This window comes from Pleurodeles waltl, chromosome 5 (genome assembly GCF_031143425.1).
Source record: "Pleurodeles waltl isolate 20211129_DDA chromosome 5, aPleWal1.hap1.20221129, whole genome shotgun sequence".
Classification (NCBI taxonomy): domain Eukaryota; kingdom Metazoa; phylum Chordata; class Amphibia; order Caudata; family Salamandridae; genus Pleurodeles; species Pleurodeles waltl.
In genome coordinates, this window is record NC_090444.1 from 1,397,169,472 (window position 1) to 1,397,182,373 (window position 12,902).

Genomic DNA, 12,902 nt, shown 5'->3' on the forward strand with positions numbered 1-12,902 from the left:
CAGCGATGAATCTGCTCTGAGCTTGCGCTGCGTCAATTTCACTGCGGCTGCTTTGATTTTTTAGCCGCACAGCATCAGTTTTTCTGCTGCTCGACTCCAGAGCATGGATTTTCACCTTGGGTTTACCAGCTTCTCCTTTCAAGGGCTCAGAGACTGGATGTTGCACCACTTGGCATGTTAGGGGTCTCAGCACGAGAGCTCAGGTGCTGGCAGATGAAGTCTTCGATGGCCCTGAGACTTCATAACAGACAGCATGCTCAGTCCAAGCGTTTGGAGAATCTTTACAAGCAGGATACACAGCAAACTCCAGTCTTTGTCCTCTTTAAGGCAAAAGCAGCAACTGCAGGACAACCCAGCAAAGCACACACAGCAAAGGGGCAGTACTCCTTGGCAGAGAACCCTCTTGACCCACAAGTATTCTAAAAATCTAGGGTTTGGTCTCCTCTACTTATACTCATTCCTGCCTTTGAAGTAGGCAAACTTCAAAGGAAAGTCTCTGTTGTTCACAGGATCCTGCTTTGCCCAGGCCTTGCCCCAGACACACACAAGGGGGTTGGAGACTGTATTGTGTGTGGACAGGCACAGCCCTTTCAGGTGCAGGTGTCAGATCCTCCCTCCCTGCTCTAGCCCAGAAGACTCATCAGGATATGCAGGACACTCATAAGCTCCCTTTGTGTCACTGTCTAGAACGAATTCAAAAACATCCCAAATGTCAGTCTGGCCCAGACGTGGATTCCACAGGCAGGCAGAGGCACAGAATGGTTAAGCAAGAAAATGCCCACTTTCTAAAAGTGGCATTTTCAAACAGACAATCTAAAAACCAACTCTACCAAAATATGTATTTGTAAATTGTGAGTTCAAAGACCCTGAACACCATTTCTTTATCTGCTCCCAATGGGAAACTGCACTTAAGATATTTAAAGGCAGTCCCCATGTTAACGTATGGGAGAAATAGGCCTTGCAATACTGAAAAACAAATCTGGCAGTATTTCACTATTGGGGCATGTAAAACACACAAGTACATGTTCTACCTTTTAAATACACTGCACCATGCCCATGGGGCTACGTAAGGCCTACTTTAGGGGTGACTTACATATAGTCAAAGGGAAGGTTTGGGCCTGGCAAGTGGGTACACTTGCCAGGTTGAATTGTGTTAGAAATGGGGTCTTTGGGTGACAGTCAGGTTACCCCCTGTTTAAGCAAGGACTCTCACTCTAGTCAGGGTAAAAGAGAATCACCCTCAGCTAACCCCTACTTACCCCTTTGGTTGCTTGGAAGAGCAGTAGGCTTAACTTCAGAGTGCTAGTTGTAAAGTATTTGTACCAACACACACAGTAACTTAATGAAAATACTACAAAATGACACAACACCAGTTTAGAAAAATAGGAAATATTTATCTAAACAAAACAAGACCAAAACGAAAAAAATTCAACATACACAAATCAAGTTATACATTTTTAAAGATTAAACTCAAAAATAGCGCTTAGAAACACAAAATGCTTCAATGAGGTGTTAACACGGCGTTGTGACGGAGTCGTTCCCAACAAGCCGACACCAGCGGCGGCGGATCCGGAGTCGCGTAGACCCCCAAGTACAGTACCTTTGGTGAAGAGTGAAAACAAGTCGATGCGTGAAGTCGGGGGTCGCGGCGTCTGTGCGAAATGTTGAATCCGAGCACTTCAAGCGGCGTCGGTCACGACATGGTGCGGCGACTTCCACGGAGTCACAGACTTCCACGGGGTTGCAGCGGCATCGGGCCTGCGAAGATCGTCGCGTTCCAGCAAAGATCACGGAGTCGGTTGCAGGCGGCGTCACCGTATTCGGCAGCGGCGGCGCTCCGAAGTCGTCCGAAGTCGATTTCCTTGGATTTCCACCAGCTTTCCTTTCAAGGGCTCGGGGACTGGATATTGAACCACTTGTCAGAGCAGGTGCTGGCAGAGAGAAGTCTTTGTTGTCCCTGAGACTTCAAACAACAGGAGGCAAGCTTTAAATCAAGCCCTTGGAGATTTCTTCACAAGATGGAAGGCACACAAAGTCCAGTCTTTGCCCTCTTACTCTGGCAGAAGCAGCAACTGCAGGATAGCTCCACAAAGCACAGTCACATGCAGGGCAGCTCATCTTCCACAGCTCTTCAGCTGTTCTCCAGGCAGAGGTTCCTCTTGTTTCCAGAAGTGTTCCAAAGTCTGTGGTTTTGGGTGCCCTTCTTATACCCAATTTCCCCTTTGAAGAAGGCCTACTTCAAAGTAAAGTCTCTTTTGAATGTGAAATCCTGCCTTGCCCAGGCCAGGACCCCAGACACTCACCAGGGGGTCAGAGACTGCATTGTGTGAGGACAGGCACAGCCCTTTTAGGTGTAAGTGACCACTCCTCCCTCCCCCCTCCTAGCACAGATGGCTCATCAGGAAATGCAGACTACACCCCAGCTCCTTTTGTGTGACTGTGTAGTGTGAGGTGCAGCCAGCCCAACTGTCAAACTGACCCAGACAGGGAATCCACAAACAGGCAGAGTCACAGAAATGGTATAAGCAAGAAAATGCTCCCTTTCTAAAAGTGGCATTTTCAAACACACAATCTTAAAATCAACTTTACTAAAAGATGTATTTTTAAATTGTGAGCTCAGTGACCTCAAACTCCACATGTCCATCCGCTCCCAAAGGGAATCTACACTTTAATAAGATTTAAAGGTAGCCCCCATGTTAACCTATGAGAGGGACAGGCCTTGCAACAGTGAAAAACGAATTTAGCAATATTTCACTGTCAGGACATATAAAATACATTACTATATGTCCTACCTTAACCATACACTGCACCCTGCCCTTGGGGCTACCTAGGGCCTACCTTAGGGGTGTCTGATATGTAAGAAAAGGGAAGGTTTAGTCCTGGCAAGTGGGTACACTTGGCAAGTCGAATTTACAGTTAAAACTGTGTAGGAAGTTGGCTCTCTATGTACTATTTCAAATTAAGAAATAGTGTGCACAGAGTCCAAGGTTTCCCCTTAGAGGTAAGAGAGTGGCAAAAAGAGATCATTCTAATGATCTATTTTGTGGTAGTCCGGTCGAGCAGTAGGCTTATCAGAGGGTAGTGTTAAGCATTTGTTGTACACACACAGGCAATAAATGAGAAACACACACTCAAAGACAATTCCAGGCCAATAGGTTTTTATATAGAAAAATATATTTTCTTAGTTAATTTTAAGAACCACAGGTTCAAGATTTACAAACAATTCTTTAAATGAAAGGTATTTCACTCAGGTATCTTAGGAACTTTGAATCATCACAATAGCATGTACAGTTTTGGCAAAAATGGCAATAAGCTATTTTAAAAATTGACACAGTGCAAAAATCAATAGTTCCTGGGGGAGGTAAGTATTTGTTAGGTTCACAGGTAATTAAAGCACTTACAGGGTTCAAAGTTGGGTCCAAGGTAGCCCACCGTTGGGGGTTCAAGGAAACCCCAAAGTTACCACACCAGCAGCTCAGGGCCGGTCAGGTGCAGAGGTCAAAGTGGTGCCCAAAACACATAGGCTTCAATGGAAATAGGGGTGCTCTGGTTCCAGTCTGCCAGCAGGTAAGTACCCGCGACTTCGGAGGGCAGACCAGGGGGTTTGTGTAGGGCACCAGGGGGGACACAAGCAGGCACAGAAAGTACACCCTCAGCGGCCCAGGGGCGGCCGGGTGCAGAGTGCAAACAGGCGTCGGGTTTGCAATAGGAGTCAATGGGGAGACCCGGGTGTCTCTTCAGCGATGCAGGCAGGCAAGGGGGGGGGGCTCCACGGGGTAGCCACCACCTGGGCTAGGAAGAGGGCCGTGGGGGTCACTCCTGCACTGGAGTTCGGTTCCTTCAGGTCCTGGGGGCTGCAGGAGCTGTGTGATTTCCAGGCGTTGGGTTCCTTGAAGCAGGCAGTCGCGGTCAGGGGGAGCCTCTGGATTCCCTCTGCAGGCGTCGCTGTGGAGGCTCAGGGGGGTCAACTCTGGCTACTCACGGGCTCGCAGTCGCCGGGTAGTCCTCCCCGTAGAGTTAGTTTTCCGCAGGTCGAGCTGGGGACGTCGGGTGCAGAGTGGAAAGTCTCACGCTTCCGGTGGGAAACGTGTGGTCTTTAAAAGTTGCTTCTTTGTTGCAAAGTTGCAGTTTTGGTGAACAGGGCCGCTGTCCTCAGGAACTTCTTGGTCCTTTTAGATGTAGGGTAGTCCTCTGAGGCTTCAGAGGTCGCTGGACCCTGGGGGACACGTCGCTGTTGCAGTTTTTCTCGAAGTGGGGAGACAGGCCGGTAGGGCTGGGGCCAAAGCAGTTGGTGTCTCCATCTTCTCAGCAGGGCATCAGGTCAGCAGTCCTTCTTCATCTTCAGGTTGCAGGAATCTAATTTCCTAGGTTCTGGGGAGCCCCTAAATACTGAATTTAGGGGTGTGTTTAGGTCTGGGAGGGCAGTAGCCAATGGCTACTGTCCTTGAGGGGGGCTACACCCTCCTTGTGCCTCCTCCCTGAGGGAAGGGGGGGCACATCCCTATTCCTATTGGGGGAATCCTCCAAAACCAAGATGGAGGATTTCTAAAGGCAGGGGTCACCTCAGCTCAGGACACCTTAGGGACTGTCCTGACTGTTGGGTGTCTCCTCCTTGTTTTTATCATTATCTCCCCTGGACTTGCCGCCAAAAGCGGGGGCTGTGGTCCAGGGGGTGGGCATATCCACTAGCTGGAGTGCCCTGGGGCATTGTAACACAAAGCCTGAGCCTTTGAAGCTCACTGCTAGGTGTTACAGTTCTTGCAGGGGGGAGGTGTGAAGCACCTCCACCCAGAGCAGGCTTTTGTTTCTGTCCTCAGAGAGCACAAAGGCCCTCACCACATGGGGTCAGAAACTCATCTCTCAGCAGCAGGCTGGCACAGACCAGTCAGTCCTGCACTGAACAATTGGGTAAAATACAGGGGGCTCTCTAAGATGCCCTCTGTGTGCATTGTTTAATAAATCCAACACTGGCATCAGTTTATTATTCTGAGAAGTTTGATACCAAACTTCCCAGTATTCAGTGTAGCCATTATGGAGCTGTGGAGTTAGTTTTTGACAAACTCCCAGACCATATACTTAATATGGCCACACTGTACTTACAATGTCTAAGAACACACTTAGACACTGTAGGGGCATATTGCTCATTCAGCTATGCCCTCACCTGTGGTATAGTGCACCCTGCCTTAGGGCTGCAAGGCCTACTAGAGGGGTGACTTACCTATGCCACAGGCAGCATTTTGTGTGCATGGCATCCTGAGGGGGATGCCATGTCCAATTTGCCTTTTCTCCCCACCAACACACACAATCTGCAATGGCAGTGTGCATGTGTTAGGTGAGGGGTCCCTTAGGGTGGCACAACATATGCTGCAGCCCTTGGGGACCTTCCCTGGTCACAGGGCCCTTGGTACCACTGGTACCTTTTACAAGGGACTTATCTGTGTGCCAGGGGTGTGCCAATTGTGGAAATATTGGTACATTTTAGGTGAAAGAACACTGGTGCTGGGGCCTGGTTAGCAGGGTCCCAGCACACTTCTCAGTCAAGTCAGCATCAGTATCAGGCAAAAAGTGGGGGGTAACTGCAACAGGGAGCCATTTCCTTACAAACTGCACACATAGGCACTGCAGTGGCAGGTCTGAGACATGATTACAGAGCTACTTATGTGGGTGGCACAACTAGTGCTGCAGGCCCACTAGTAACATATGATTTACAGGCCCTGGCACCTCTAGTGCAATCAGGGATAACCAATCATAAACATGATTTATACATGGAGCACTTGCACTTTAGCACTAGTCAGTAGTGGTAAAGTGCCCAGAGTACCAAAAAACAGCAAAAACAAAGTCCAGCAGACAGTCAAAAATAAAGGAAGCATAGGCAAAAAGGCAGGAGACACCACGCCAAAGATGCCAGGTATAACTCAGGCAGAGGCACATATTTGTTAAAGTAAGAACAGGCCAACTTTCTAATAATCCGACTTCACCATAAGTTGTGATTTTAAATTGTTAGTCCAGAGACACCAAACACCAAATTTCTATCTTTTCCCAACTGGAAATTACACTCAAAGACTGTTTCAAGGTAACCCCGAGACAGGCCTTGCAGTAGTGAAGATCACATTTAATTGTTGTTTTTTTTAATACCAGGACTTGTTAAACTTCAAAGTACATGTCAAGCTTTTTAAATACACTGCACCCTGCACTTGGGGCTATCTATGATCTACCTCAGGGGTGACTTACATGTAATAAAAAGAAAGGTTTGGGCCTGGCAAGTGGATGCGCTTGCCAAGTCGACATGACAGTTTAAAATTGCACACACAGGCTCTGCAACGGCAGGCTTGAGATGTTTAGAGGACTACTGTAGTGGGTGGCACAATCAGTGATGCAGGCCCACTAGTAGCATTTAAATTGCAGGCCCTGGGCGCGTATAGTGCACTTTAGTAGGGACTTACTAGTAAATTAAATATGCCAATTGTGGATAAGCCAATATCACCATGTTTAGAGTACAGAGCACCTGTACTTTAGCACTGGTTAGCAGTGGTAAATTGCACAGAATTCTAAAACTAGCAAACATAAAATCAGAAAAACAGGAGGTAAGAAGGCAAAACGTTAGGAGAAACCAGACCAAGGTTGCCAGGTCTAACACTATGGTTCTGAATTATGAGGAGCTCTGTTGGCATTGTTGTATAATATAGGAATATTTTCCCTTTTGCACAGCTAGCAAACGTAGAAGTGTTCTTTGAGGGTGTGTCGGAGAACCCATTAAAGCAATGTATCTCTTCTCTTCCAGCTGACCAAGCAGACCCGTGCAAATTCATGGCATGTGATGCATTTTCAGAGTGCATAATGAATTCATGGACAAAAGAGGCAGACTGCCTTTGCAAACCTGGTTATGTAAGCATGGATGGACTGCCTTGTCAAAGTCTCTGCGAGCTTGAACCCAATCTGTGTGTCAACGAAGGAAAATGTGAAATTGTTTCAGGAAAGGGGGCTGTCTGCAGGTAAGTGTATTTTCTTAGGTAACAATGTAAACATTGTGAATAACACTTGGAGCCCGTTCTTAATAAAAAATGTCTGAACGGTGCTCCCATATATTTACAACTGCTGTTGGAGTACATTTCTGACTGGTGTGGAATTTACTGAGGATGTCCAGGAAGCTTTAACACATGCAATTTTCCTGTAGCAGGTCAGAAAATATTTTGTGAATTCCAATTTCTATCCACAGCAAGGTATTTTCGTTATGTGTAAATGTAACGCGTTTACATTTATTAATGGGTAAATAGTTTGCAATATTACCAATGGTACTATACTTTTTCTTTAAGCGGAAAATATAGTGTTTCTTGTGGAAAACCATTTCCCCTGCTACAGCACTAATTTTAAGACCCTCTGTTCTCATTTCATATCACAGGTAGATGTGTTATTCTCCGTTATGGGAATACATCTCCAACTGTGTGTAGGAGGTAAACGTGCCTTAGAAATGTTTGTGAATGTCTATAAACTTCCACGTTTACGTTTTTTCCACCCACTTCGAAACGAATCCATGCCTTGTAATCCCAGCTCCCCTCCCCTCTTGGCAGATTTGCTCACACATAGGGGGTTATTCTAACTTTGGAGGAGGTGTTAATCCGTCCCAAAAGTGACGGAAAAGTGACGGATTTACCACCAGCCGTATTACGAGTCCATTATATCCTATGGAACTCGTAATACGGCTGGTGGTATATCCGTCACTTTACCGTCACTTTTGGGACGGATTAACACTCCTCCAAAGTTAGAATAACCCCCATATTGTACCACAGTGGTGTAATGGTTAATGTGGTTAGATCGCTTTGTGAGCGTAAATGTACATTATGTGAGTACCAATGTGAACTTGCAGTGACATTTTGAGTAATTTGTGCACATACGTCCATCTATGGTGTACAAATGGCTTTGCGAATCAGCATCAAGGTGAGTAAACACATTTTAGAGGTGCCCGCACCCTACAGAATTAGGTCGTCACAAATATTTGGCCACATGGATCTACCAACCTCTCGGAAGAATGCAGTCGACAGGTAGACGCTCTTTTTACAGTACAGAATTAAAATAGGTTTTAGTTTTGATAAACTGACCAGGGGTTTTCTGTGAATAAAAAGAAAGTCTATTTTGGAAGATACGCCACCATATGTGGTATTAGTTTTGTTTCCAGGGAAACATTAGTACAACACGTATGCCTGTTGAGGGAAACCACCGTACATGTTATACGCGGAGAGCAATTTTCACCGCAACTCAACGTGGCAAAGATTTGGATTACTATTAGTGACCTTGGCACATTAAGAAGTGTCTGCTTCAGTCTAAGGTGTCGGGGCTCCGCCCCCTTTACATTTACAGTAAAAACGTGACAACCATAGCAATGCTAAAGCTATTTCAAATACAATTGTAAGCTTCTAGAGCTTGAGGCATTGTCTGCCCCGCTCATCGCGTTGTTGCTGTGATCGTCGATAATAGTAATGGGGGCACATGACAACAGTGCTTTCACAGCGTTACTTCCCCTGGATGGGCCCAAAGTCTAAGTATCTGTAGGGTTGACAATATCACAGCCATGAGGCCTGTGAGGTCATCAGCTCGGCAAAGACTAAGCATCAAGGCCCAGTCTCCACCCCCTGATGACGTGGGGGTAAAGTTAGCCCTGATCGTTTCCAATGAAAGCCCTGTAGCTCTAATGCTCCACGTCAATCGGGGAGTAGACAGCATTGCCACCCCACCCTTTCCCAACTTGTCACAGGGTGGGTTGGGATCCACTCGGCGAAGAGTTGGGAAAGGGTGTGGTAGACTGGCTGCAGGCAGGAAGGCAAGAAAATCGAATCTGCACAGACTCAAGTCAACTTGTGGTGTGACATACACACTGCTTCCCATGCGTGATTTGGAACGAGATGCCTTTTTAGCTCTGGTGTGTGGCTGAGTGTTTAGACACATGTTTGGATTTAATGCAGTCTGCAGAGAGAGCTGGCAGTGTCCTTGCGCTCAGCACTACAGATTTATGTGGTGACTCCTCTCTGACTCATCGATGTCATGTGTCATGTCTGTTAAGGAGTTGGCAGCCCAGGCACTGTGACAGAGTAAGGTAAACATGCATTTGTAATGCAATGGGTCTTGCATTTGCTTGATTTAGAGCTACTTGCGTTGTAAATTCATAACTGGACTTTTCTTGCCATATAAATTGATCACCCCTGCCTCATAATTTGATGTTTTCCTGCCACATAATTCCAGTGGCCCTGCATATAACTAAAACACTTCCATTTACCTTCTTCCTCTGTCTGCACCCAAAAATGAGAATGTTGCATTTTAGCATCCTAATTTAAATCTGCCAACAGAATACCACTTTCACCACCCCGCCATCAGAGTTGCTGGCTGGCTAGCACAATTACCAAAAAAGAGACACAAGACAGCTATGGAGGAGTAAAGAGTAAAATAAACTAGCAGAGTCACCCAAACACATCAAGAGTGTTCAAATAGTCATAGTGTAATAAGTTTGCTAAGTTGGCCCGAGTCATGGTCATAGCTGTAATAAGGAGAGATTAGTAAAACATATACAATTATCCTATTATACACCCAATAAAAAAATATCAGAAATAAACTTTTCGCTTTAGACTGTAATGCGCGGAACAGCCCCTAGAGGACATCACAATGAAAAAAGCATTTTTAAGAAACATGGTCATGTAACTATAGTTAGGCCCTAGAGGGCACAACCACATGAAAAGAAAACGTCAAAAACTTTTGAATGCCACTTTATATTGGCTTAATGTAACCTCGAAGTGATGGGGAAAGTGGCAGGAGATGCAGAAGAAAAGGTCTAATGGGAATTTAAAAAAGGGACAGAATGGCGGAGACGAGGTAGGCATATGGATGGAGCACTCTTTCTCAAAATGCTAATATCTCCCTGGGCACAGCAGTAGTGCATTGTGGGTAGAGAGCCTGATGTGTCTGGTCAGAAGGGAGAGAGGTGGAGAGAAAATGTGGGGTATGGAGAACAGTTGAGGAAAGGAGGTATTAGTCAGAGGGTGATACGAGTTGACTGAGGGTTAGAAATCATATTACACTGTTTACAAGATACTAGGGCAAACCAGAGAGTCATTGAGAGACACATACAAATCCCCTCCACAGTATCCACAATCAGATTTGCCACCCTCAGAAATTTGCACATTCCGTGCCGGCTTTGCCTGGTAGGTACAATACATTAGAGCATGCAACTAAGACCCAGCAAAAGAGTGTCGCCTGGACACCCAAAAACAAGGGGGTGGCCACAGATTATTAGTGGTAGCCCCAGCCTGTGGAACAGCCTGTCCACTACCGATCACCATGCATTTCAGTTCAACACAAGTGACCCATCTGGTCCATGAATCAAGCCAGAGACATTTTAAGGCATGGGCAAAATGGGCTGTTGCCTAGGGACTCATCCTTTCAATGGGACCCCAAGTACAGCCAGCTCTATTCTTCAGTCTTGCCCTGCTGACCTTGAATAACTCTTAACCAGATTGTTTTGAATATTGTTTCCTTGTAATTTATTTTTAATGTGGGTGATGTGTGAGAGTCTAGTACAGACTTTTTTCATAACAAGACCTCGCATATGAGAAATGGAAGGGTTTCACAGAGGTTATTTGCAGTAATATCGGTGAGCTACTACTGTGTTAGAATATTGAAAACAAATCACTAGCCCTGATTATTAGATGTACACAAATTTAGAATTTGGACGAGTGTGCCTGTGCACTGTCAGTGACCTGGACAAAGAGGGCATGAAAGAGCTGAAACTGGATCATAAATTCAAAGCTGTTTCCAATCTCAACAGGGGCCCCCAAAATACGTTTGACTGAGGGCCCCCAAAAGCCTTAAAATATCCCTGAATCAAGCTGCACCCCCTCTTTCTCCACCCCTCCATCATGAATGCAATCTACATCCTGCATATATTTGGCATATAATACACAGGTATGAACATGCCTCACCTGATTATTGCATGATATGCTTCATAATCCCCCTCCTGGATACTGTAAAGTGAAGTAAACAACAACTGCCCAGCCATTGCACCAGATAGACAAGTTCCTGGCTGCTGTAACCCTGTCATACCTGACTCTTTCATCAGGCATTCAAAACTAACCAGTCTGGCGCAAGTCACGGTCAACTAGGCAAAATTAGCACTTACAAGTATGGAAATACGACTGGGTGTGCATTACAAGCAACAAATGAGTTAGAGCTATTGACATCGTAAACCCCTAACTGGACGTTTCTAGCCACGTAAATCGAAAATAAAAAATAAAAGTTTCACATAAGCGAGCCAATGGCCGCCATCAACATGAGAGCAAAGGAGACATACAAAAGGAAAAAGAAGTTTGCTTGCAGCCAAACATATCGGCAAAGTGCAATTAGCCATGGAACAGGGGCAATGGCCAAGGCGGTAATCAAACCGTCCCAAAGAGGGACACACTTAAAGCATTTGCCAATGATAACAAAGGATTTTTGAAGGGCAAGCCCATCAACGAGTGATAGTTATGGGCGTGCGGTGGAAGTGGTTAAAAGCCCAAATAGATAACTACACGTCAGGAAAAGCAGTGCTTGTGCGCTGCTATGCTCGACCTAAAAAGGATAAGGGTCTAGCAGTAGCTAGTTATATAGGAATTGTTCACTTGCATAGAAACGGCTAGCTGTTGAACCTGGTAAATTTACTTATAATCTTGACTTCACCCACTAAAACTCACTGTGCAATCTTGCGTACAAGACATATATGCCTTTTACAGTAATTTTCCAAACTTTAGAATGCTCACAAACACGCTGAACATTAGCATTACACCACTTTTACGATATGCCATTTCGTGGACTACTTTGATCACAACAGCCAGCATAAAAGAGTACGAAGCTAATGAGGTGTGGGCATACCCTCAGATTTGTGCGATCAATTTTGGGACGTCTCTTTTTCAAACTGTAGCTAATGTTATTTCGGCACTGAAAACTGTTGCCCTGCTGGGTAAGAAGTGAACTCTGTGCGGAAAGGTAGGGGTGTGGGTGTCATCATGGCTGCGTAGTGGGAGTCCACATTGGTGGTAGCACTTCAATGGCATTGCTTTACAACCTTGGCCAGACTTCCCTGAATTTACTTTATGTATAATTGCCATGAATACAGTGCTCTTTAGACTTGAAGGGTAACAGAATGCTTAAACTAAGGATTTACACAAGAGAGAGCAGAGACGATTTAAAGCCCTCAGTGACAGTGAGAGCTCGCTTCGCAGATAGAAACCTGTCATTGTGCACCCCATTTGCAGGTGTTGGGCAATTGCTTTCAATACATTTGTGTCTTTATTTTATTTTGGAAAAATGAACAGAGGTGTTACACTATAATACTCAACATACTACACTTCCAGTGCATTCAGGTGTATGTTAAACAAATGCTCTTTCACACCACTCCTGTGAACTTCTGTACAGTGCAATGTTGTGAATAGGAAAACTCCCATTTAGAGTAATGCTGAAATACTCGGCCTCACTTATAGTATCCTCTGCATCATGCTTGCTCTGGTTCCTTTTTTTCCTAATCCCTTCCAGTGTGACTCTATGACTAATAGCACAGGACAGTGCCAAAAGCTGGTTATGGGGATGCAGCACAATGTATCAAAGCGGCCCGGCTGGGCGTTGGGCTGCTCCATGCAGACTGATGCAACAGGACTGACGCAAGAGCACCGTGTGAGGCAGAGGCTCGCCCCCAGGTGTGAGGCAGGAAGGGCCAAAGAGCTCTGTCCGTCAGGCATTGTCTGCGCTCAGGTCAGCCAATGAAGGAAGGCAGCAGTCCCAGCCTCGTCACAGAGTGGGATGGGGTCAGTGAGACTGCTGACCCCACCCCACTCTGTGACGAAGTCAGTGATTGACACTCGCCCTGGGTGCTTCAGGGCTTAAAC

At 45.8% G+C, this 12,902-nt stretch overlaps 1 protein-coding gene across 3 annotated transcripts in view; it reads left to right on the forward strand.

The window, feature by feature from the left end:
* IMPG1 (interphotoreceptor matrix proteoglycan 1) overlaps positions 1-12,902 on the forward strand; it is a 1,628,305-nt gene that overhangs the window by 1,556,877 nt on the left and 58,526 nt on the right. For 2 of the 3 annotated variants that reach the window (XM_069235643.1, XM_069235645.1), the window contains exon 15: positions 6,782-6,992. In XM_069235643.1, the coding sequence (XP_069091744.1) occupies positions 6,782-6,992 (211 nt within the window). Of the gene's footprint in view, positions 1-6,781; positions 6,997-12,902 lie in introns of those variants that run through there. The other variant, XM_069235644.1, reaches the window with a different exon arrangement.